Below are 26627 nucleotides of genomic sequence, written 5' to 3'. Positions count from 1 at the left end.
TGATCAGCAACCAAACCCCCTCTCCACCCAAGCTAGGACCAGGGAGGGCCAGGCAATGGCTGCTGATGACTCAGCAGATAGACGTATAGGCTCCCCCAAAACCCCTCATCCTTAGCTCACAAGGATGGTAAGGTTGCAGACACAAATGGCACTAACATGTCTGAGTGGGACTTGAACCCCCGTCTGGCAAACACCAGGCAGAGACTTTACCAATCAGCGACTGCAAAGTACAAAAACCAAAAGTATGGATCAAGCAATAAAATGCCGCCACATCTGGCTTAGCCCACTTTACTCGTTCACTAGGAAAAGTAAAAAACCTGTCTAAAAATAGGTATTTAACTCTGTTGAACTTCGGGCTCACAAGTTTGTTTCACTCCAGTGCAGTCTGAAAACATTTCCGAGGTGAGCAGCAAGATTAAAGTTAAAATTAAGGAAACGGGATCAATGTATGTGCTACACTACAAAAACTGCAATGGAGACCCATGTAATGATTACCAATCAAACTTTAGAAATTAAAAAGTACACGGGAATGGACCTGAACTGACAAGACCAAAAAATTAACAGATTTCATACAGTAAACAAGTTAGTTCTGGAATAGTACGTGTGCTAGTACTGTCGTTCATTAACCGAACTACGGACATGAAAACGGAACTAAGGTTGTTTGCCCCTCGTGTTCTCGTTTCTGACATAATCTACATTCATTTCCACTCCCCACTGTACTCTGGTAACGATGTTTGCCCAACGAATACTGTAAGATCAAGAGGGCGCAGCCTTACTTTACTAAATGACAAAGAAATTCAGAAATGTATAATTTACAACACTTGAGTCGCTCTAAGAGTTAGCACCATAATCTAGATAAGGTTTGGAAATGTCCCAACCTAAATGAGTTTGTAAGGAATTGCAACAATTTTAATCACAATGACAGTAAAGGAGGTTAACAAATATCGGATCCCTAAAACACAGCACCATTATAGTTCATAATTAAAAAAGTTAATAAGATATACATTGATGAAATGAATGATTAGCCACGGAGCAAATTTACATTAGTTATATTTTGGAGGGAAACATGTAAGTGATTCGGGTACAAACCTACACGAATGAATGAAGAAATTGAGGAGGACTGAACACATCCAATGATACCTTCTGGTTCTTCATCACTACAAGTTGGTGTGTGTGGGATGGGCACACTGAAGAAAGGTAATACAGTATTATTATTATTACCACTAGCTAAGCTACATCCCTAGTTGGAAAAGCAGGATGCTAAAGCCCAAGGACTCCAACAGGGAAAAATAGCCCAGTGAGGAAAGGAAAGGATGAAATAAACGATCTGAGAAGTAATGAACAATTAGAATAAAATATTTTGAAAACAGTAACAACATAAAAACAGATATTTCATATGTGCTATTAATGAGGTTGTCAAACAAAATATCCCACGGTAATTTAACTTATATTTCGTGTCGTCTTTCACACAATAAAAGCAAGAGAGAAGTCACGACTAAAATGTTGATACTATTCCCAAGAACTCTATATTTCTGTTTCACAGTTAGTGAAGAAGGAAATGAAAACCATTTAGGAAAACACATTAATCTTGAAATTTCATTAGCTGTAAAATATCTCAATTTCAACTTCTGTAGAAGCTCAATTCTCGTGGGATCGTGCATTTTTAATTTCGACACCGAAAGAAAAACTTCGTCCATATCAAGATCACAGTTCTCTTTAATGACAGAGCCGGTACCCTCGACATAATGACCATAGCCTTTGGTAAAACAACAACTTCTTTTGGAGTCTTTGTCAACAATGTCCAGTATCATACAATACTTGTTTAAAATCTTTTCTTTCAACAAGTAGGGTTCTAAGTTAACGTCGCTTTCCATGAACGAGCTCAGCGGATGGGAAAGATCAGAATATGACTTTTTCGAGTGGTCAAATTCACTATGAATATTCCTATGAAAATTATGAAGCACTTTGAGAAGAGACTTAACTACGGGCTTTCCGCACTCTGCGCAGATCTCTCTCGCGTCAGTCGATCGAGGAGCTTCGCCTTCCCTCCCGAGGCACAGACATACTGGTAGCTCCTCTTTGATCTGAAAACATTTACATAAATATAAGTAAAAACACAAGGGATATACAGAAGGTACTCAACTTACAATCATTCAGAGATACAAACACAAATTAACCCTTTTACCCCCAGGCTATTTGGAACTTTCCAACACTTAACCCCCAGGCTTTTTTTTTTTTTCAGGCACATTTTGCAATATATATTTTTCAAATTTCTCTAACAGCCTTAATTTTCATCATAGAGAGGTCAATTTGGTCTCATTCTTTTGGAAAATGCCTGAAGTTTCTCATAAAGTTATCAAAAATATAAAAAAAAAAATGTAAATAGCAGTTTTTTGCAAAGACGTGCCAGTACGTCCATGGGGGTAAAGGGATGAGTTTTATGAAACGTACCAGTGCGTCCATTGAGGGTAAAAGGGTTAACTAAAAATAACAACGATAAAGAAATACTGTAATAAAACAATATTATATCATTTAATACCGTAAGCAAAACTAACATTTGTAATAACCTGTTATCTATTTCACATGAAACTTATTGGTTGACTTTTTTAGCTGGAAATCACAGGCATGAGATTCTAGTTAGGCTTCCCCTAGGCCATATTCAAAAAAATTCTACTTACAAACAGCTTCTTGGAACTAATTAAGTTTTTAAGTTGAGGACCTTTTAAGCTGTTCCAACTTTTAATGTAATATGCTTTATCATATTTTTTAAACAAACCACAACAAAAAAACCAACAGTACCTCATCCGAGACGTCCAAACAGAAAGGGTGGAGCCGCTGCTTGGCGAGGAGGTAATATCTCAGACGAGAATTTGGAATCCCGAAGTGGGTTGGTGATAACAGGAACTCCTATGGAAATAAAAATGGTCAAAACACCAATACTTGTTAGGAATTGTAAATTTCTTTACTACATTTCTTGCAATAAGTTCAAGCTAAACAAATAATGAAATAAATTAATGTATCGTAAACTTATCGACATTTCATAATGTAACCAACATAGGAATATAAATAGAAAATGAAAAATGCATTAGAAACCTAATAAGATTTCTATATAGCTACATAATGGATACGACTACTTAGAAGGTTAACGTTCTTCAACAAATACACAGTAGAAAAGTCACACAGGCGCTATAAAATTCATTTATCCTCTTATCTTCTATTAATAGCATTCTTTGCTAAACACACTTGCAACTGACCTGCCAGACGTAGTCCTTCTCACGCAGCATCTCCAGGAGTTGCTGCCTCGCCAAGGACTTTTCAAAACCAGCCACATTTTCTAATAAGATCATTGTTGGTGGCTGAGACAGTTTTTGAAGAAGATCAATCAAGTGCAACAGAGACGACGTACGAGCATCCTCAACGTCGCGTTTTAGGCCCTGCCTGAAATGGAGTTCAAGAGGTTAAGATACTCGTCAATAAACAATTCACATTCTTCAGATGGAGAAAGAAAAATCACAGACAACAATGACTGAATCTACCGTGGCAAATCAAATTACAATTAAAAGAATTTTCTGTTACTAGAAGGACAGAAAAGATGAATCCGCAGACATAATCACTTTGGTAAATTCAAAACCAACACGGACAATAGTTATAAATATATTCCCAATCAGCGAAAGAAAAAAAAAATTTGTTAAAATACAGTCTACAATATTCAACCCTCTGAAAACATGTAACCACTTACATTCTAAAGATGAAAAAAGAAAAATCCCAGACAACGACGACTGCATCTACCGTGGCAAATGAAATTACATTTAATAGAATTTTCTGTAACTAGGGAGATGAAAGATGAATCCGCAGACACAATTACATACATACATATACCAAGGCAGTTCCCCCAATTTTTGGGGGGGTAGCCGACATCAAACAAATGAAAAAGGGGACCTTTCCTCTCTACGTTCCTCCCAACCTAACAAGGGACTCAATCTAGTTCGGCTGGTACTGCTAGGGTGTCACAGCCCACCCTCCCACGTTATCCACCACAGGAAGACACAATTACTTTGGAAAATTCAAAACCAATATGAGCGATAATTATAAACATTTTTCCAATATTCAACCCTCTCAAAACATGTAACCACTCCTCATATTTTAAAAATAATAAAATTTCTGTGTGCTGTTATTGTTATTACTTGCTAAGCTACAACCCTAGTTGGAAAAGCAGGATGCTATAAGCCCGGTAGCTCCAACAAGGAAAATACCCCAGTGAGGAAAGGAAACAGGAAAAATAAAATATTTTAAGAACAGTAATATTAAAATAGAACATTTTAAGAACAGTAACATTAAAATAGATATTTCCAATATAAACTATATAAACTTTAACAAAACAAGTGGAAGAGAAAGAAGATAGACTAGTGTGCCCGCGTGTACCCTCAAGCAAGAGAACTCCAACCCAAGACAGTGGAAGGCCATGGTACAGAGGCTATGGCACTGACCAAGACTAGAGAACAATGGTTTGATTTTGGAGTGTCCTTCTAGACAAATTCCTACCTGGTGAAAGGCTGACAAGGAGGGCTCATCATGATAATATCCGGAGCAAAAGCTTCCAGATTGTCTAACGTCAAGCCCATAATATTATAGGCCTTTGGAGTCTTGGGAAAATTGTGTCGATACACTTCAAGTGCCGTTGTGTTGATTTCGTAGCTTCCGACAATGTCGAACGTGAGCCCGCTTTCTGTGGGAGAAAATTGATCACAGTTTATATATAAAAGAGGAAAATTCTTAAAACAATTTCTGAAACAGGAATATTATCATTACTAGCCAAGCCACAACCCTAGTTAGAAAAGCAACATGCTACAAGCCCAAGGGCTCCAACAGGGAAGAATAGCCCAGTGAGGAAATGAAATAAGGAAATAAATAAATGATGAGAACAAATTAACAATAAATAGACTGACATTTAAGATGATAAGTGATTCATCTAATGTCTTCCTCAAGTACAGGTACTACAGAAGGTCCTTAACGTACAAAAATTCGGAGACAGAAACATAAATTCAACTGAAAATATGATATTTTAATTATAAAATAAATTTTTGAATATACTTACCCGGTGAATATATAGTAGCTGCTGCTCCAGCGGCTCGACAGAAAACACACACAAAAACTCGCGAGCGATCGCTATGAAGGTTGCGGGTGTGCCCACCAGCGCCAACTATCGGCCAGATACCACACATGCATGTAAACAAGCCTTCAATTCTTCTCGTCCCGCTGCGTCTCTATTGGGGAGGAAGGGAGGGCCTTTAATTTATATATTCACCGGGTAAGTATATTCAAAAATTTATTTTATAATTAAAATATCATTTTTAAATATTTAACTTAGCCGGTGAATATATAATAGCTGATTCACACCCAAGGCGGTGGGTAGAGACCAGAGTTAATTAAGTTTACAGCGTATATGCTTAGAGTATTTGACAGTTATCAATATAACAAAACCCAAATATATAGGTACCTGGTAAGGAAGTTGACTTAGACGATTACTCTGCCTTGTAAGTCTGTCTTCCTCACGAAGCCCAGCGATCCTCTTAGGATGCTGAAAGACTCCCAGGAGCTGAAGTATCAAGGGTTGCAACCCATACCAACAGGACCTCATCAAACCCCTAATCTGGGCGCTCTCAAGAAATGACTTTGACCACCCGCCAAATCAACCAGGATGCGAAAGGCTTCTTAGCCTTCCGTACAACCCAAAAAAACAATATTAAAAACATTTCAAGAGACAGATTAAAAAGGATATTGGAATTAGGGAAGTGTAGTGGTAGAACCCTCACCCACTACTGCACTCGCTGCAAGGAATGGACCCAGTGTGTAGCAGTCCTCGTAAAGAGTCTGGACATCTTTTAAGTAAAATGACGCGAACACTGACTTGCTTCTCCAAAAAGTCGCGTCCATGATACTTTGCAGAGATCTATTTTGCTTGAAGGCCACGGAGGTTGCTATAGCTCTAACTTTGTGCGTCTTAACCTTAAGCAAACATCGGTCTTTCTCATTCAAGTGAGAATGAGCTTCTCGTATAAAAAATCTGATAAAATATGACAAAGCATTCTTTGACATAGGCAATGATGGTTCCTTAACTGAGCACCATAATGCCTCAGATTTACCTCGTAGTGACTTAGTACGAGCTAAATAGAACTTAAGAGCTCTAACAGGACATAATACTCTTTCCATTTCCAGTTCGTTGCCTACGATCTCTGATAAGCAAGGAATATCAAAAGATTTAGGCCAAGGACGAGAAGGCAGTTCATTTTTGGCCAGGAAACCAAGTTGAAGAGAACAAGTGGCTTTTTCTGTAGAAAAGCCGATGTTCTTACTGAAGGCATGAAGTTCACTGACTTTTAGCCGAGGCCAAGCACACTAGGAAAAGTGTCTTGAGAGTGAGATCCTTCAGGGAGGCTGAATGTAATGGCTCAAACCTGTCTGACATGAGGAACCTTAGGACCACGTCTAAGTTCCATCCAGGAGTTGCCAAACGACGTTCCTTAGAGGTCTCAAAAGACTTAAGGAGATCTTGTAGATCTTTATTGTTGGAAAGATCTAAGCCTCTATGCCGAAAGACCGAAGCCAACATGCTCCTGTAGCCCTTGATCGTGGGAGCTGAAAGGGAGCGAACCTTTCTCAGATGTAAGAGAAAATCAGCGATTTGGGCTACAGAGGTACTGGACGAGGACACAGATGCTGACTTGCACCAGTCTCGAAAGACTTCCCACTTCGACTGGTATACTCTAATGGTAGAAGCTCTCCTCGCTCTTGCAATCGCACTGGCTGCCTCCTTCGAAAAGCCTCGAGCTCTTGAGAGTCTTTCGATAGTCTGAAGGAAGTCAGACGAAGAGCGGGGAGGTTTTGGTGTACATTCTTTACGTGGGGCTGACGTAAAGAGGAAGACTTCTTGGAAAGTCTACCAACCATCGAAGTACCTCGGTGAACCACTCTCTCGCGGGCCAGAGGGGAGCAACCAACGTCAACCTTGTCCCTTTGTGAGAGGCGAACTTCTGCAGTACCTTGTTGACAATCTTGAATGGTGGGAATGCATACAAGTCCAGATGAGACCAATCTAGGAGAAATGCGTCTATGTGTATTGCTGCTGGGTCTGGGACTGGAGAGCAATAGATTGGAAGTCTCTTGGTCATCGAGGTTGCAAAGAGGTCTATGGTGGGTTGACCCCAAGTCGCCCAAAGACTCTTGCACACGTCCTTGTGGAGGGTCCATTCCGTAGGAATTACCTGACCCCTCCGACTGAGGCAATCTGCTAAGACGTTCAAGTCGCCCTGGATAAACCTCGTTAACAGGGAGATGCCTCGATCTCTTGACCAAATGAGCAGGTCCCTTGCGATCTCGTACAGCGTGAGGGAGTGGGTGCCTCCTTGCTTGGAGATGTATGCCAAGGCTGTGGTATTGTCGGAGTTGATCTCTACCACTTTGTTTCGAAGGAGACTCTCGAATTTCATCAAGGCCAAGTGGACTGCCAAAAGCTCCTTGCCGTTGATGTGCATGCTCCTCTGACTTGAGGTCCACAGACCTGAGCATTCCCGACCGTCCAGGGTCGCACCCCAACCCAAATCTGACGTGTCTGAGAATAGTACGTGGTTTGGGTTCTGAACTGCTAGGGAAAGTCCCTCTCTCAGACTGATATTGTCGTTCCACCAATTCAGGCATGCCTTTACTGGTTCGGAGACCGGGATTGAGACCGTCTCTAACGTCTTGTCCTTTTTCTAGTGAAAGGCTAGATGGAACTGGAGAGGTCGAAGGTGTAACCTTCCTAGCGAGACAAACTGCTCCAGGGATGATAGAGTTCCTACTAGACTCATCCAATTCCTGACTGAGCACCGTTCTCTCTTCAACATCAGTTGGACTTTGAGCAGGGCTTGCTCTATTCGGGTGGCAGACGGAAAAGCCCGAAAAACTGGACTGCGAATCTCCATCCCTAAATACAGTATAGTTTGGGATGGGATCAGCTGGGACTTTTCTAGGTTAACCAAAAGTCCCAATTCCTTGGTCAGATCCAATGTCCAATGAAGATCCTGCAGACAGCGATGACTGGACGAGGCTCTGAGAAGCCAGTCGTCCAAGTACAGGGAGGCTCGGATTCCCGATAAATGGAGGAATTTTGCTACATTCCTCATAAGCCTCGTAAACACGAGAGGAGCAGGACTTAGGCCAAAGCACAGGGCCCGAAACTGGTATACCACTTTTTTGAAAACAAACCTCAGAAACGGTTGGGAATCTGGGTGTATAGGGATGTGGAAGTACGCGTCTCTTAGGTCGAGAGAGACCATCCAGTCTCCCTTTCTGACCGCTGCTAAGACTGATTTCGTGGTCTCCATGGTGAACTTTGTCTTCGTAACAAAGACGTTGAGTGCACTGACGTCTAGCACCGGTCTCCAACCTCCTGTCTTCTTCGGGACTAGGAAGAGACGGTTGTAAAACCCCGGTGATTGAAGGTCCGAGACTTTCACCACCGCTCCCTTCTCTAGCAATAGAGACACTTCTAGGTTTAGGGCTTGTCTCTTTGACTCCTCTCGGTACCTGGGAGAGAGGTCGATGGGGGAAGTCGCTAGAGGGGGTTTGCGTACAAATGGAATTTTGTACCCCTCTCTGAGCAACCGAACAGACTGTTGGTCTGCGCCCCTCTTCTCCCAGGCCTGCCAGAAGCTCTTCAATCTGGCTCCTACTGCTGTCTGAGGTTGTGGGCAGTCAAGACTCTGCCACGTGAGGACTTGGCTCCTCTCTTCTTTCCTCTCTTTCCCTCGGCACGAGTACTTCCCCTGCTGGGAGCTATGCCACGAAAGGGCGGAATAAATCTGGACGCCGGAGTGTCGATCCTGGGTCTAGCAGAAAAGGATGTAGAAGGAGTCCCTTTGCGAGCAGAGGACGCCACCAAGTCATGGGTGTCCTTCTGCACGAGTGAAGAAGCTATGTCCTTAACCAATTGTTGCGGGAACAAAAACTTTGATAAGGGAGCAAAGAGCAGTTCTGATCTCTGACAGGGAGTAACTCCTGCCGAAAGAAAAGTGCAAAGGGACTCTCGCTTCTTTAAGACTCCCGACGTAAAAGAGGAGGCGAGCTCATTGGAACCATTGCGGATGGCTTTATCCATACAGGACATAATCAGTAAGGAAACATCTCTATCAGCCGATGAGATTTTCCTACTTAAGGCTCCCAAAGACCAGTCAAGGAAGTTGAAAACTTCAAAGGCTCTGTATACGCCTTTTAGCAGATGGTCAAGGTCCGAGGAGGACCAACTAATCTTCGAGCGTCTCATGGCTAGGCGGCGGGGAGAGTCTACAAGGCTTGAGAAGTCACCCTGGGCAGAGGCAGGGACTCCCAAGCCGAGAACTTCTCCCGTGGCATACCAGACGCTCGATCTAGACGAGAGCTTTGATGGAGGGAAGGCAAAGGCCGTCTTCCCCAAACTCCTCCTGGTTTCTAACCAGTCGCCCAAAAGTCGTAAAGCTCTCTTGAAAGAGCGAGAGAGCACTAGCTTTGTAAAGGCTGGCATGTTAGCAGGTAAGCCTAGAGCAAACTCAGACGGTGGCGAACGAGGAGCAACAGCGATGAAGTGTTCGGGAAAAAGCTCCTTAAAAATTAACATGACTTTCTTAAAGTCCATTGATGGAGGAACCGTTCTAGGTTCGTCTACATCCGAAGGATGGTCATCATGATGAGGGTCAGCAACGTCCTCATCTGAAGGATCCTCATCTGACAACTGCTGAGTAACAAGCAAAGGGGTTGGCAATGCTTGACAAGCAGAGTCCACACGCACTGGTGTATTAGTAGCAGTCCAGGACGCTACGTCATGTAACTGCTTAACAGTCTGTGAACTGTCAACAACAACAGGAGCGGGAGGACGTTCGACGTCAACTCGAGACTGTTTTGACTGCCTAGACTGAGCAGTTAAAACAACTCTAGACTGCGGTGGTTGACGCTCAGCGTCAAAACAAGTCAACTCCGCTGGTTGGCGAACGTCCTGAACGTCAACAAGAGCATTAGGAAGTGGTTGAACGTCCATATGCGGCTGAAAGTCAACACGTGACTGCATCGAGTGAGGCTCTACAAAACGTGACTGACGTGACTTAGCTACGCCAACGTCAACAGGACGAGCAAAGGCTCGTTTGGGCGGCTGAAGGCCAGGATCTCGATGAGTAAAGCGGCGAGGATCATCGCGAACCTTATCGGCAGAATAGTCTTCCATAAGGGAGGCGAGCTTAATCTGCATGTCTTGCAGTACAACCCATTTAGGATCAACGGGAATGGGTGCGGTAAACGACGGGGTTAACGTCTGAGACGGCACAACCTTGCCTACACCAAGACTCTCTGAGCCTGTGTAACGTTGTTGCTTAGGCGGCGAGCAGTCTTCCGATGACTGCAAAGGGTCAGAGCTGTCCCAATGGCTACAGCCAGGACGCTGGACCTGTCCTGAAGGGACCGACTTTCACTTAAGGGGCCTAGAAACCTTGCTCCACGGTTTCTTATGCGAAAAGCTTTCGGATGACGAGGAGAAAATGGTCTCTCTCGTCTTATGGTAGGGGCAATCTTGGTGAGACACGCCTGATACCATAGAGGGAACATCTGTTCGCTGATCAAGGCCTCTCGAACCCATAAGTCGTACGACATTACTTCTCCCCTGGACTTGGGAGCTTGCAAGAGGTCTCGGACTAGGTGAACGACAGGCACGAACAGACGAACCCTCGGTCGCAACACTGTTCACAACACTTTGCGCACTAATCACTTTCCCACGATTTTCCGCTGTGGCACTCTGACACTTAAGCTCTTTAACGTCAGCCATGAGTTGATTACGATCTGTTGCTAACGATTCCACTCTTTCACCCAAGGCATGAATGGCACGTAACATGTCTCGCATCGATGGTTCCTGAGTGCCAGTAGGGGGTTCAGGCACAACCACTACAGGGGAAGGATTAGGTTCAGGGGCATGTGGAGAGGAAAAATCTACTGACCTAGAGGAACTCCTCCTTACCCTATCTCTCTCTAGCTTACGAGAATACTTCTCGTATTCGAGCCAATCGAATTCCGAAAGGCCCACGCATTCCTCACACCGATCTCCTAATTGACAGGTTTTACCCCGACAATTAGAACACACAGTATGTGGGTCGAGAGAGGCCTTTGGAAGACGCCTATTGCAATCCCTAGCATTACACTTACGAAATCTAGGGGCTTGAGAAGCGTCAGCCATTTTGAATTAGTCAAAGAAAGTCCAAAAAACAATCCAAGTCATCAACAATTAAATCTGTCCAACAAAGAGTTCAAGAGTTTAAGTTGAGGAAAAACACCTGCACTGCGAAAGCTCAAACCAAAATGAAGTACTTCACCAAATATGTTGAGAAAACTCCAGGTTATACAGCGAGTATTGATACGTCTTGTCGTCAAGGTCGACAGAGAAGAATTGAAGGCTTGTTTAAATGCATGTGTGGTATCTGGCCGATAGTTGGCGCTGGTGGGCACACCCGCAACCTTCATAGCGATCGCTCGCGAGTTTTTGTGTGTGTTTTCTGTCGAGCCGCTGGAGCAGCAGCTATTATATATTCACCGGCTAAGTTAAATACTGTATTTAAAAAACTAAGATAAGCTAAAGAAATACTGTAAAAAAAAAAAAAACTATTAGAGCATTTAATACAGTAAGCAAAATAACATTTGTAATAACCAGATATCTATTTCATAAGAAACTCGACTATTTTGACTTTGTAGCTGGAAATCATGGGTATTGAATTCAGGTTATGCCTTCCCTGGCCCAAAATCTAAGAAAATTTGACCTACAAACAGCCTCTTGGGACCCATTAAATTTGTAATTTGATGACCTGTATACAACAATTATAGGGATGAGGGAAAGGGTTCGTTAAATTCTAATTACCGATTGTATTCAACGTACAGTATCAAGGGGTGATTTATAGCAGTGATCTCTTAAGCAAGAAAACGAAGTCTGAGATTTCAATTGTTGACTTTTTTTCCCCAGAACTTTGACGTGCAATTCTAAAACCCCGGATTTATAAAAGGAAAAACAAGAAAGTATACCTTCCCAGAGAGGGAAAATTCATATCTTAATCACACTGAAAATCCAATGTGATTATAAATATACATATAAATCCATTCTACTTTCATACCAATCATCTTTCTAAATAAAAAAATTTAAACAATTTTGATCGTTTTGAGGAAGTCCTCCATTTCTGATGTAATTCTCAAATCCTACTGTATATGAAATTAAGACAATAGCTACAAAACAACATAGTAGAAATGTTTGTTCTCCCCAAGAGAGATTCATTCACCAAACTTTCAATGGGGGCTGGCACTAGAAGAGTTGGAATACCCGGGCCTATATGACTGAGGACAACGAAGCATGAAGTAAATGATGATGAATGGAGAAGTATTGATTTAAAAGCTCAAGAAAGAAACAACTGGCGAAATCTAACCGAGGCTCTCTGTGTCAATAATTGTAGGAGATGATTATGATGATGATGATAAGAAATTTTAAAACCATAACTAAAATTAATGTTAAGACTAAGAAATAAGATTGCTGGACAATTCAGAATTTGGGTGTTGGCTGATTTTACAGTATTCAACTACAGTAATACAGCCTATCCCCTCCATCTTCATGCGTATAGTAAATGTATGGTTCATCAATTTATTTATATGTATTTAGTAAATTACATTATTGAATTTTAAATGAAATTAAGATATAAATTCACCCTCTGTGTAGGTATCCTTTTTATTTTAATGATTCTGGGGTTTTAGAGCTCCACATCAAAGTTCTGAGGAAAAAAATCAATTATTGAAATGTCAGACTTCGTTTCGTTTTCCTGCTTAGCAGATTACTGCTACAAATCACCCCTCGATACTGTACATTAAATACAATCTGAAATTAGAGTTGACCGAACCCTTTTCCTCAATCCCTATAAACAGATTTTGAAGCAAAGCGAAAAATCTATTTTTGGGTGAGATAGCCATGTCATCCTGATGGAAGGTTCCTATTGGTAGCTTTATCCCTTAGAAAGCTACCAATAGGAACCTTCCATGAGGACAACATGGCTTGAGCCCAAAAATTGTTGTATACAGAAGGTCCTCAATTTACAAACTTAATTGGTTTCAAGGTGTTTGTAAGTCGAATTTCCTTAGATTTTGGTCTAGGGTAGGCCTAACCTGAATCCCGTGCCTATGATTTCCGGCTACAAAAGTCAACAAATAGTCGGGTTTCATATGAACCAAATATCAGGTTATTCCAAATGTCATTTTTCTTTCGGTATTAAATGGTAGAATATTTTATTACAGTATTTCTTTATCTTATCTTTGTTATCTAAAGTTGGATTTGTATTTGCATCTCCGAATGTTAGTAAGTTGAAGCCCTTCTGTCTAACTTACATGACCCAATCCTCAACGTCTTGTCAACACTAACAAACTTACCTCATACAAATATCTGGTCATCAACCAACAGCAAACATAAAATGAAATGAATTGGACATTTTGCTTGACCGTGACCTTGACCTTCCAAAATTTAATCTTTACCAGCTTTTTACATAACATTTAATCCCTGCAATTTTCATTATTCTACAATTAAAATTGTGGTCAGGAAGCTGTTCACAAACAAACACACAAAGAGGCGAAAACATAACTTTATACAACTTTGTTGGTGGAGGTAATATGTTAATTAAGATTTTATTAGTACTGCTTATTTCTAATGAACCATTTGTCAAATTCTTAAAATAATTCCTTTCTATAGAAGGTCCCTGACTATATTGTATCAAAAGTTCAAATTGAAACACTCTAATAAAATAATACTATACAATTTAATGCATTAAGCAAGATGACATTTGCAATATGAAATTGGACTATTTGTAGACTTCTGCAGCTAAAATTCGTAGGCATGTGAATTACACGAAGCCTACCCTACACCAAATTTTAACAAAATTCAACTAACAAACAGCCTTCTGGAACCTATTGAGTTGATAACTTGAGGACTTTCAATTAGATACACTTTAACCCCCAAAGGTGCACCTTTCTTATCTCCCTTAAATTATATAAAAAATTATACTCTTGAATTTAAGAATCTCAGGCTGAAATAAAATTAAAAGTTAATCGTCATAGAATAAGGCACTCTATCTCAGAAAATTTGAATTATCATCAGCACTGGACAGGACACGATTAGAATTGAAACTATGAGAGATTACTCGAGTACCATATGGGGATGAGATCATGGTGAGGGGCAGATGGAGATGGTTTGGGCATGCTCTTCGCACTGCCATAGAGAGATTAGTTCACCAAACTTTCAACTGGGTTCACAAGACACTAGAAGAGTTGGAAGACCCAGGCCTACATGGCTGAGGACTATGAAGCATGAAATAGATGATGAATGAAGTATTGCTTTAGAGCTCAAGATAGAGACGACTGGCAAAATCTAACCGAGACTCTTTGCGTCAATAGGCGTAAGAGGAGGAGATGATGAATCAGCACTGATATAGTACATACTTGTTTATACCTTTAGCAGCTACGTGCATTCCACCTATGCCGCTGTACAGCTCGAGGATACGCAGTGGCTTCTGCGCCATTCTGGCTTCTGTTTCTGGACGTCAGCGACGGTACCTCCTAGTTGGACATTTATTCCCTGGGGACGAAGATAATCAATAAAAAAAACCATTCACATGGAGTGTCACAAACAGTCACTTTACTATTATCTAATAAGTACCTTCATATAAAATCTGTGGGTTCTAACGTGTATGGATGAGTATATTTTGTAACTTTTGTTTTCTGTCCTGCTTATTTTACAGTATTGTCCATGTATGATGATTGTGTAACTCATGAGTAACAGTTTCATAGATCTAAACAGGATTTATAATACAGTACTGTACTGTATGGTTTTCATTCATGTTACTATGAAAGTATGGAATGTCATCTTTCATAACCCTTGAAGGAAAAACAGCAACATAAGCAAATTCTTACGACTAAATTCACACAAGAAAATGATCGTGCAAATAAATTAGGAACCTAACAGCTAAATTAGTCGTTCAATTTCATACCTCTCGTCAATCTCATTACATTTCGTTTCACAACATTTTCCAACGCCTTAATCTTTTACTTTCGTCCTTCAGCTTTTCTTTTGTAAAGATCGTTTCAGTTCCTATTTCACAAATTTTTATAATCAACTCATCTTCCAGAAGTGTTAAAACCTGAACGAGTAAATCGCTCTCCCTTTCTTCCATTCACTTTTAACCTGGCAAAGCTTCCTTCTTTCTCTAGTCTTTCACATCATCAGAAGCAGAAACACGATTGAAACGAGAATAGCGGTTGCCTATCACCATGTAAACAATATTTTCGAAATTCAAGGTGTACAAAATATGAATAACTTATAAAATACTTATCCAGAATAAAATCAATGCATAGATTTGTAGAATAAATTGGCAATGTAATTAGTTATTCCATTATTGAGTAGAGTAAAGGGATTTTGACGAAGGAAAAATCTATTTCTGGGGAGAGACCTGTGACGCCCGGCGAAAAAGTCCTTCTTTGTACTTTTTCTGATATAAATCTTCCAAATATACCAGAGAAAATTAAAAGCATGGAATGCAGAGGTTACAACCCTCGCGCGAGCACCTTGTTGGTGTCGTATATCTAACAAGGGCGTTTGTAAAACACTATTCACAGGCTGTCTTCCATTTAGATAATCCCTTCATCAAAGGGGGAGGGCCGTGACAGGCCCTAGAGAATACAGTTGGGTTACCCTACCGACACCCACCACTCGCGCTCACTAGGTCATCCTTCTGCAAGAACATATGGCTTGGCAAGGAAAGGGTGGGTCCGTACAAAAATCATCGGGAAGGGTTTCGCCGGGCGTCACAGGTCTCTCCCCAGAAATAGATTTTTCCTTCGTCAAAATTCCTTTTCTGGGTCGAACCTGTGACGGCCGGCGAAAAAGTACCAGAGAATGCCTTCCAAGCCCAATAAATTAATAACATAATGAGGAGAATACAATCACCATGTACGACAATACTATGATATAATAAAGTAATCGTCCAATTACCAACCAGCCAAATGACATAGGGAACGTAAGGTTAAATAATAATGACGACAAGGAACCAACTGAGTGTCGAATCGCAAAAGGCATCAAACCTTACATGTCTAAGTATATCTAAACATTAAAGGAACGGTAACTACAATAACAGTTAAACCATAGGAATTAAACATGGCAAATATCATAGGGCTAACGAACTACCAAGGAGAGCGGCGACGTGGTGTGAGTGGCGGGTAGGAGGGAGAAGAGAAGAGATGGAAGAAAGGAAGAAGAGGAGATTAATGGGGAGAGATAAGGCTCCCCTCTGCCATCGTTGGGTATTTAAGGGCCTGTAAGATCTTTAGATATTGGCGTTTGACAACCATAGGGGATTTCCAACCCGTATATTTTTTAAAATCACCAAAGTCCCTGTTCTGGAAATCATTGTTGGAGGCATCTACTGTCCGTATATCATGAGCCTGGGGAAATGATTCCGGATTAGTATGTTTAATGAAGTAGAGGATTTGTTGCCTGATACCGTGAATGGAAATAGTACCTCCTTGTTCCCTGATAACCAAGGAGCCAGACGAGCGGGTGGCAGTTCTAGCTAAAAAGGGGCTTGAGAGTGTGACTGTACACGGAGAAAAATCCTGGGGATGAAGAATAATCTTCCGAGAGGAGCACCTATTTTGCGGATCCTCATTTTTTTTAGCTAGGGAAGCTTTGTCTGGAAAGGAGTACTTCGGCTGAAGGGAGGAAATCTATGTTTTCCGGGTTTCGTGAGAGCTGCTAGTTCTGATGTTCCATCACCTGAAGCTATAGCCGTTAGAAATAAAGTCTTCCTAAGAAGAGTGATATAAGAGCAGGATTCATTGTCCGTGTCCATCGCAAGTTTGAGAACACCGTTCAGAGACCAAGAGTCCTTTTGTGGCCGAACCGAAGGTAGAAGCCTAGCACATGTTTTTGGGGTTGATGAGAAATAGGAATCAGCTAGGTTAATGTTGAACCCAACAAGGTAGATCTTCTTCAAAGCTGACTTGATGGTGGTTAAAGTGCTAACTGTTAGGCCTTTGTCAAATAGGAACCTCAAGAAAGAGATGGCTAAATGCGGGGACATACGAGTATGGTCTGCACTCTTAGGGGACCTACTAGTTGTTAACGGCCGAATCATATTGGCGAATTGTCGAGTCCCTTTTTTGTCCCATTCGATGAAGAGATCGTTTCCGGTTCAATGTTCGCATCTCTACGAGCTGCCAACTTCCTGTAGTCCACAAAGTTAGAGTTTTGGCTATCCTTGAGTAATCTGACACAGTGAGTTTGGATACTCGGGTCAGTTTGAGGAACGGGATCCGGATGGGACTGAGTTTCAACTCGAGGAGGAGAGGAAACCAACTGTTCTTGGCCAGTGAGGTGGTACTAAAGCCACTGCGCCCGGGAAGGAGCGTAGTTTGTGTAAAAGTTTTTAGAAGATTCCCTGGGGGAGATAGGGAAATCTTCTTCTAATGGTTCCAATCCCGGGGTAATGCGTCCATGGCATAAGCCCGAGGGTCCAGGGTTGGGGTCACATAACAAGGAAGTTAGTGATTCATCTGAGTTGCGAATAGATCTACCTGGAGGCCTGGAACGAGCCTGAGTATCCACCGGAATGAAATTATGTCTAGAGACCATTCTGACTCCAGTGGATCCGTCCTGGATAGTGAGTCCGCTCTCACATTCTGGCCTCCCGCTAGGTGAGGTGCTGACAGGAACCAGTTCTCTTCTGTTGCCCAGGCGAAGATAGTGACCAGGATCTGATTCAGGTTGGGTGACTTGGATCCTCCCCTGTTGACGTAGTGTACTGCGTCTGTGCTGTCTGACACTACTCTGATGTGGGTCGACCTCGGAGGAGAGTCTCTCTTCAGGGTCAAGAACACTGCCATGGCTTTGAGAACAATGATATGGGACTGTTTCATGGAGAGTGACCAAGAACCTGAAACATCTGATGTTCGGAGTAATCCCCCCCATCCACTTAGAGACGCGGCTGTATGGAATGTCACTTGTGGAGGTGGGAATTGTAGAGGAACCGATTTGGAGAGGTCCTTCGGTTCGGACCATGGGTGTAGTCTCATTTTCAAGACAGAGGGGATCTTCGAGACCATGTCTCTTATAGGTACTGTAGCTCTCTTTCTCCAAACTCGATTGATGTCTTTGAGTTTGGCTTTTATTAGATCTGTTACTGAAGTGAATTGGAAAAGTCCGAGGATACTTTCTAAGGCTCTTCGGACACCTGTTTGTGTTTGAGAAAATTTTTTGATCTTGGAAACTATTCCTCTTACCTTTTGGAAGGGAGAGACAACGTGTGCTTCGAAAGGTCCCACTGAATGGCTAACCATTCTAAGCGGACTGATGGTTGCAGGCGAGATTTTTTGGAGATTGACCCGAAATCACAGGTTGTCGAGAAATTGGAATAATTCCTTCGTAGCTCTGTTGCCTTCTATGACCGGCCGGGCCCAAATGAGCCAACCGGCCAGATAAGCAATGATCTGTATCTCTTGGTTCCTGAGTTGTTCTAACACTCTCTCTCCTAGTTTTGTGAATATCCTGGGATCAATATTGAGGCCAGAGGGCATGTCTTGAACACAAAGGCTTTCCTGCTTAGGCGGAAACCCAGATAAGAAGAGAAGTTTCGAGCTAAAGGCGCAAGATAATAGTCGTCGGTAAGATCGACAGAGGTGGTGACGGTCCTACGGGGAAGTAAGGTCCGTACCTGAGAGATAGTCAACATCCGGAACTTGTCGCAGAGAATGTAAGAGTTTAGCTTGACAAGTCCAGGTCCACTCTCAATGCCGCCAAGCCTTTCTTCGGAATTGTGAACAGGTGGCTTTGGAACTTCAGTGATCGATCCCGTTTGATTGCTTCTTCTTGAGTAACCCTGTGGTGTACTCTTCCAGGATGGGAGTGGATTTCTGGGAGAAGGTCACTGGTGGAGGAGGAGGACCTTGTGACCATTTTCACCTCAAACCTTTAGAGATTATGCTATGAACCCACAGACCGAAGGTCCAATGGTCTCGAAAGTGGTAAAGTCTACCCCCTACCGGGACCACCGCGTTGTGAGGGGGTGAATCTAGGTACTTTCCTTCTCCGAGCCCCCTTTTTTCTAGGTCCGTCTCGATGGCGAGACTGTCTTCTACTCCTGTAGCTTCCTCTCTGGTGTCCACGAGAGGAGCCTGAGGGTTCGGATCTAGGGCTGTATGCAGGTAAAACATCCCAACGGGGTTGGGCTGTGTACCTGGGGAATCAGTGAGGTAGACCACCTGATGAGGGGGATTTGGATGCATAGACGTCGAATCGGAGGGAGGCTGTGATGACGAGTGGGTAACCGACTATCGATTCCTGTCTGATAGAGGCCTCAGACAGAACGTATTTCCCACAACTAACCCGATCAGACCATCAAACGTGTAGGTCGAATTGGAAGGGCAGATCTTGGAATTATCGTAACCCCCAGACTGACAACATCCTGGTCCAGACAGATCGGGCCTGCCCTTTAGGAAATAATACTGTTACCTTCGGTACCTTGTCTAACCTAACCAAGGCAATCTCTTTCAATCGAATGAATCCGTTGAACGGGAATTCTAGTACCTGGGAGTAAATTCTAGGTCCCCCAGAGGGAGGATGTCTATGCCATCCAGATTTATGGTACCATCTATATATGGAACATGTAAGGCAAATCTCTATGCGTTGTTTTTATCGAAGGAGGTTACTTCGATATGCCTGGGGCTGTAGGGGGAAACTTCTGAGTTCCTGAATGGATCTGACTCACTACCATACTTTTGAGCTCCGTCATAGCCCCTTGGTTTTCCCTAGAATGTGTTGCTTTTAGCAGTCACGGTTTATGCAGGGTAACATGAACATCAGGATCCATTAAGGGTCCTAGGTCGGTGACGTAGGTAATTGCAAAGCTGAAGGCTCAAAATTCATCCCCACCTACCTGCCCGTCCATGGGGTCGTCGTCCAACCTTAGAGAGGACACTCTGAGGAGATAGGGACCTCTAGATGGAGCATTTCTTCCCAACCTTGATAACCAAGGGCGGAGAGCCTCTCTTGCAGGCCAGAGAGATTCATCATCATCCTGACGGGAACCATGTAGGCGAACCTTCTGTAAAAGAAAGGGGACATAAGTCTGGATGTTCCTTGAACTTTGGTTAGTGATCCTATTCACAGGCTGGGATCAACTGTACAACTCATAAAAATCATTTTTAAAGAAAAATCATTTAATGTACTATCTTTTGGGGTATAGTTCGACACTTGTATTCATGAAATGTGACACTGTTGGCGCATCCGCCACAGGTTGGCCACCCCTGACTCAGACGTTCAGAACCGGGTCTAACATTATTTACTGGCTATTAGTATTCTATTGATTCATCTGTTCACTGACCAGAGTTTCAAGGAACAGTAGATAGCCTCTCATGGCATGGTTAGTCTCGACCCGGCCCTTCATTAGAAGGGGCCAACGTTTGGTTCCCAGTACTGAGTGGAAACTTATTTCTATTTGAACACTATGTTGTATGGATATTTATTCATATTTAGGCATAGTTAGAATTGAATATGTATAAATATAGGCATAATCAATTTATTTCTATTTGAACACGATGTTGTATGAATATTTATTCATATTTAGGTATAGTTAGAATTGAATATGCACAAATATAGGTACAATCAATTTATTTCTATTTGAACACTATGTTGTATGGATATTTATTCATATTTAGGCATAGTTAGAATTGAAAATGCATAAATATAGGCATAATCAATTTATTTCTATTTGAACACGATGTTGTATGGATATTTATCCATATTTATACATAGTTAGAATTAAATATATGCATAAATATAGGCATAGTTATGTTCATATATTTTTATTTGGACTTTCAAGAATAACTAATGAATATTACCAACGCAAATTCAAAGTGTCATTAAAGTAAGTACAGTTTACTTTGTATTCATGTTAAATCCTTTCCTTTACAGCAAAACAAGAGATTGGCCACCCGTGGTCTGAGTGAGCTCTGTCTGTAACGGAGCTCCGGTAACAATCCCCGGTACAAAGGTCCGTCATAGTGACAACGTGAACACCAGAGGAAAACTAATATTAACCTCAATGCTGATCGCCTGTACAATATCCGGTTAAGCCGGAGATTCGATGAAAAGGAACGTAATAACGATATTGTGATTATTTATGAAAAAGGGGTTCATACCCTGATTCTGATCGTCTGATTGATCTCTGTTTGTAACGGAGAACTAGTGAGAAAGGTCCGTCATCGTGAAAACGTGATCCTTAGCGGTACGATAACATTCTCTAATACTGAATGTTTGTGTTATCTCCAGTGAAGCCGGAGATTCGATGAAAAAGGGACCGTAATAATGAAACTGTTTAGTCTTCATCGGTATCACATTGTTAACTCCGGTTCTGGCCGTCTGCTTGATCTCTGTTTGTACCGGAGATCCGGTAGCAAAGGCCCGTCACCGTGATATCGTGACCGTTCCCGGTACGATAACATTAACCTCAATGAATGATTGTGTTATCTCCCGTGAAGCCGGCCGTAACGGTGTAATTATGATCAAACATGACAAAGGTTCGTGTGTAAAAGGCTTCAGCCGGAGTCCGAGTGCCGGATTACACCGTTGCACTCCAAAATCTGCTCCTGAACGTTAACTAGTTCTCACCCAATGAGTATCCATATAGCGGAGCATAACTCAAGGCGGAGCTAAGCATAACTTCGGAGCTAAGGGTGTCGGTATAAAACGACCCCAATTAATGACTCATACACTAACGTACCTATTAATATTGTTAGCTATATTAACAGTAACCACATCAATAAAAACGTTTATAATATTAAACGTACTATCATCAACTCTGATACTAAGAGGAGGCTTGAATAACTCGTGATCGTATAAAAACGGAGAACGGGAAATTCACCTCTCTTACTCGAGCTAACAAAGAAAACGAGAGAAGGAATAACTCATATCTGTAGAACAGGGAACGAGCAGTCTCTGTTTTCGCTCTCAAGGTTACATAATAAAAAAACTAACATCACACAATAAAACAAGAACATTAATAAAATTGATTGCTTTTCTTAGTAATAACCAAGAACGAAGAATAACGTAACAAAAAAAACAAGGATATAGTCTAAATCGAAGCCTCTGAGGCGAGAACAAACTAACAGACTAAATCGCTAAACTTTAATTCGCTATTCTTTAAATCGCTATTCTTCGTAGGTCCAAATTGGACTTGCAAGCAAATAAATACCATAGTAAAAATTAATGATAACACTAAAAGGCCATAAAACGTAAGTGATATAACCAAGATGACAGAGTACCAGATGGGCAAAATTAACTAGAATATTTACCGAAGCGAACATAACCCAAAATGGCTGCCGATACCTCGGCAAGACAATCGCTTCCAAAACTAAAAACCACCATATTGGAAACAGAACAAATGCCCGGTACTGTCAAAAGCTGCCAAAACAAACTATGGTACTTAACATTGGTAAGGGTGAAGTATCAACGTCAGTCATGTTGAATTAACGACAATCACTTCGAAAAACACTGGGCAAAACACTTATCAACTTTGCTGGCTAGTCCAAAACAGAAGGATGACCTAGTGAGCGCGAGTGGTGGGTGTCGGTAGGGTAACCCAACTGTATTCTCTAGGGCCTGTCACGGCCCTCCCCCTTTGATGAAGGGATTATCTAAATGGAAGACAGCCTGTGAATAGTGTTTTACAAACGCCCTTGTTAGATATACGACACCAACAAGGTGCTCGCGCGAGGGTTGTAACCTCTGCATTCCATGCTTTTAATTTTCTCTGGTATATTTGGAAGATTTATATCAGAAAAAGTACAAAGAAGGACTTTTTCGCCGGCCGTCACAGGTTCGACCCAGAAATGGAAATATTCCGCGTAAACTATCAAATACAAATGGCCTCTTGAGCAGACGAGTGATAACAATACAATACCTACTATCTGCCCAGGGAAACTGAGCAATATCTAAAGGGGCGGGGCTCCTTTCCTTCACTCCTGCCTCTTGTTAACAGTACCTCGTTGACAGTTTCAACAACTTTTCCAGCTTGCGTTGAAAACATATTCCCTATATAAAGGACAATGGTTTGTATCTATGTACGAACAAACAGAATCTAAATAAATTTCATTATTTCTATACATACATGGGTTCACCTTGCTTCCCTTGGCTAAGCTCTCTCTTTCTCATTAAAAAGAGAGATAATTCCCACTCGCCTTCACTACAATTTCCTTCCTCCCTAATGGGCGTGCCATCTGTGGCATTCTTAAATTAGCAACATCAGCTACAGTACGCATCACGTTGATCATCGAACGTCATCTAGGGAAGCTTTTTATTTGGTGTGATTCTCCTTGTTGAGTATCTTTTTTTTCCAAGATTGGTCTGTGTCCTAAATGTACAGAGAACAGACTTCTAGAGGAAAAAGGTCTCTGTTGTTATAGGGGGAAACTGCAGGTGTTCATAAAGTGCGAAGTTCCAATATAACTTTCTGGAAGATTATGTTTAGTTGGTTCCTAAGAGGGTTTAGGATAGGGGGCTTTAAAAACAACAATGAAATAAATTAAGGGAAGGTTCACAATTGGATTAGTAGGTTTCAATTTCAGATCACAGTGCTTGGCAGTAATTCCTATTTAATTTATCTAGTCTTAAGCCCAGGCCAGCTTCTCCTAGTGTAATAATGGTTTTCAGCACATTTATCAAATAGAATCATTCATCACAAGCTTCGATTTCTCAAGTTAGTCAAGTTCCTTCGACTGTAAAACCTTCGCCTTCTGCAATCATGATTCCCACCATAAACACTAAGATTCTGAGATAAAGAATGATGCGAACGTACAGATCAATAAATCTCGTCTTTGGTTTCTGGACTAAGTGCTAATGAGCAATCTTCCTGTACTCTGAATGGGCAAATAAAAAACTGCACCATGATGCAGACAGCTTAGCCCGAGTGGCTACTACCTGTACTATAAACTCATCCTTGAGTGTAAACATCGTGAGGCATTATCTCGAGGAACCAAGAAATTTAGAAAATGGCTCCTTGTGTACCATTATCTACACATGCTATCTAAAAGGAGGGCATCAAAAGTACTTTCTCTTTTGGGACAAGGAAAGTCATTTAGCATTTGCACCCTTTCTTGTCAAAGTCCAAGGCATCATGTTTTTGACATAAAGGTCATGTGTCCTGCATTGTCTAAACCTCTTTTGCTTTCAAGTAAACCTAAAAACTTATATAATTTTAAATAGGACAACTTGAAGGTGACCTATATGTTCATTAGGTTGTCTTTTTAAAAATTGGCCGTATAATGGCTCGAGGATCAAAAAGCATCTCTCCCTAAAAAAAAAAAGAGAAGCATCGGAATCAGCATTACCTTCATTCCCAGTATAACCATACTCTGACCCATGGGCAAAGATCTCTGGGGTACAAGCAACTAAGCGTCCCTCACCTTATTGGTAAACAACACTCTCCTCTTACCCAGTTATTGTACTGTAGAATGATCCTTTGATAGCCTTAAGACTTTTTGTGCTATTTCTCTACTTTAAATGAAGTGTCACTAGTTAAGTAACCGCATACTTTAGCAACTCTTAAGATCTCAATAAATATGATACATTTTTAACATAAAAACTCGCTACTTTACAAAGCAACTGCTCACACTTTCATCCTGTAACTTTGAGAAGGCTCAAGCCTATAAAGAGAATGGCCAGTTTCAACTGCTAATGGGCTTCTGTTTCTAAACTCTTAAGGTATTCAGACATTGGAAAGCGTGATCATTCTTCTATGGAATATATGACAAATTCGTAGATAATTTGTATTTTTCCTAACTATACAAACCTTAGCTATTTAAAGTGGGTAATTACTTTTGGCGTAGCTGAAAGGACGAGCCATAAAAATTTAAAGAGGGATTACTACCCCACTGCTAGTTAGCGGGGGGTAGGGAGGGTAGTTAGCTACCCTCCCCCCTCACACACGTGTGTTGTAAGCTCACTTTGCTAAGAGGTAGGACTTCATGGGGGACAGGGCTGGCGGGAAAGTTTGATTAAATAGCTAAGGTTTGTATAGTTAGGAAAAATACAAATTATCTACGAATTTGTCATTTGTTAAGTAACTGGAATACAAACCACACTATTTAAAGTGGGTGACAACCCTTAGGAAGGGTGGAATAAGTCCCAGCCATACTGGCTTTTGGCTTTGCCCGGGGACTCATTATCTGAGTGTGTCAGCACTCAACAATAAAGAGTCCCTGCACCTCGCTCGCACCTTGCTATGTAAGGGCTGCGGCCTATGTAAGCTGTGTGTGAAGGAAAAAAGTGTGACTCGTCCTAGGAAGTTGACCTGAAGTTCTTTAGATGGAAACTTTAGGCTAGGACTCTCCCAATACCACCTCGTCAGGGTATGGGGACGCGACAGTATTAACTTAATACTAGGAACACAAGGGAACATGGTTTACCTGCAGTGGTTTGAGGTCAGCTGTGCAGAGAACCCAGGATGCTGCTTTCCCCACGAGAGGGGAGGATGAAGAAAAGAATAAGGGCCAGACATACCTTTTCTTTCATGCAGACTAAAACCAGGTAACAATGCCCTCAACCCTCTGCTACTTGTCCATTAAGGAGCCTGAGGTTTAAACCAGCTGTTGTGCAGCCACCACAGGGACGATAGAGAACGTATCGAGCCTCCTGTGGGTCACGTCTTGCAGGTAGTGGGCTGTGAAGGTCATCTGACGCTTCCACACCCCTTCTTGTAGAACCTGCATTACTGAGAAGTTTTTCTTGAAGGCCAGGGAGGTAGCTACTCCCGACATCATGAGCTCTAGGACGACGTGATGGAGGAGGGTCAGGATTCAGGGACAGATGGATTGCCTTTCGAATCCATGCTGAGATGGTGTTCTTGGTAACCCTCCTCTTCGATCTCCCAGTGCTGACAAACAAAGCCCGCACTTGGGGACGAACTGCAGCTGTTCTTTTCAGGTATAGCCTCAGACTCCTTAATGGGCACAGTAGGAGATGGTCTGGGTCATCTGTTACGGCACGAAGACTCGAAATCCGGAAGGAGTCAAAGCGAGGGTCCGGCACTCCCGGATTCTGAGTCTTAGCAATAAACTCAGGGACGACGCTGAACGTTACCTCCCCCCATCCCCTTGAATGGGTGATGTCATACGAGAGACCATGAAGTTCGCTACCTGGCTTGGCTGACGCCAAAGCTAGTAGGAACACCATCTTCCAAGTCAGGTGGCGATCAGGAGCCTGGCGTAATGGTTCGTAGGGAGGTCTCTTAAGAGACCTGAGAACTCGAACCACGTTTCATGGAGGAGGCCTCACTTCCGACTGAGGGCAGGTAAGTTCATAACTACGTATGAGTAGGGAAAGTTCTAACAAAGAAGAAATGTCCACTCCTTTGAGCCTGAAGGCTAGACTTAAGGCTGAGCGATAGCCTTTCACTGCCGAGACTGAAAGGCGCATTTCTTCTCGCAAATACTGTACACGAAGAACTCCGCTATTGCTGGAATAGTGGCATCGAGTGGAGAGATACCCCTTCCATGACACCAACCACAGA

General features: G+C 42.1%; 1 protein-coding gene across 5 annotated transcripts in view; it reads right to left on the bottom strand.

Moving 5' to 3' along the window:
* Positions 1–895: 895 nt before the first annotated feature.
* The window catches only part of LOC137624298 (tRNA (cytosine(38)-C(5))-methyltransferase-like), a 61632-nt gene continuing 35900 nt past the window's right edge, over positions 896–26627 (bottom strand). For 4 of the 5 annotated variants that reach the window (XM_068354872.1, XM_068354874.1, XM_068354873.1 and 1 more), the window contains 5 exons: positions 14522–14647; positions 4543–4726; positions 3255–3438; positions 2800–2907; positions 896–2084 (listed from right to left, as the gene is read on the bottom strand). In XM_068354872.1, the coding sequence (XP_068210973.1) occupies positions 1446–2084; positions 2800–2907; positions 3255–3438; positions 4543–4726; positions 14522–14591 (1185 nt within the window). In that variant the 5' untranslated portion in view covers positions 14592–14647 and the 3' untranslated portion in view covers positions 896–1445. Of the gene's footprint in view, positions 2085–2799; positions 2908–3254; positions 3439–4542; positions 4727–14511; positions 14648–26627 lie in introns of those variants that run through there. The other variant, XM_068354876.1, reaches the window with a different exon arrangement.

This window comes from Palaemon carinicauda, chromosome 31 (assembly GCF_036898095.1).
Source record: "Palaemon carinicauda isolate YSFRI2023 chromosome 31, ASM3689809v2, whole genome shotgun sequence".
In the NCBI taxonomy this organism is placed as follows: Eukaryota; Metazoa; Arthropoda; class Malacostraca; order Decapoda; family Palaemonidae; genus Palaemon; species Palaemon carinicauda.
The sequence above is the reverse complement of the archived record's forward strand: the minus strand, read 5'-3'. Positions and strand labels throughout refer to the sequence as shown.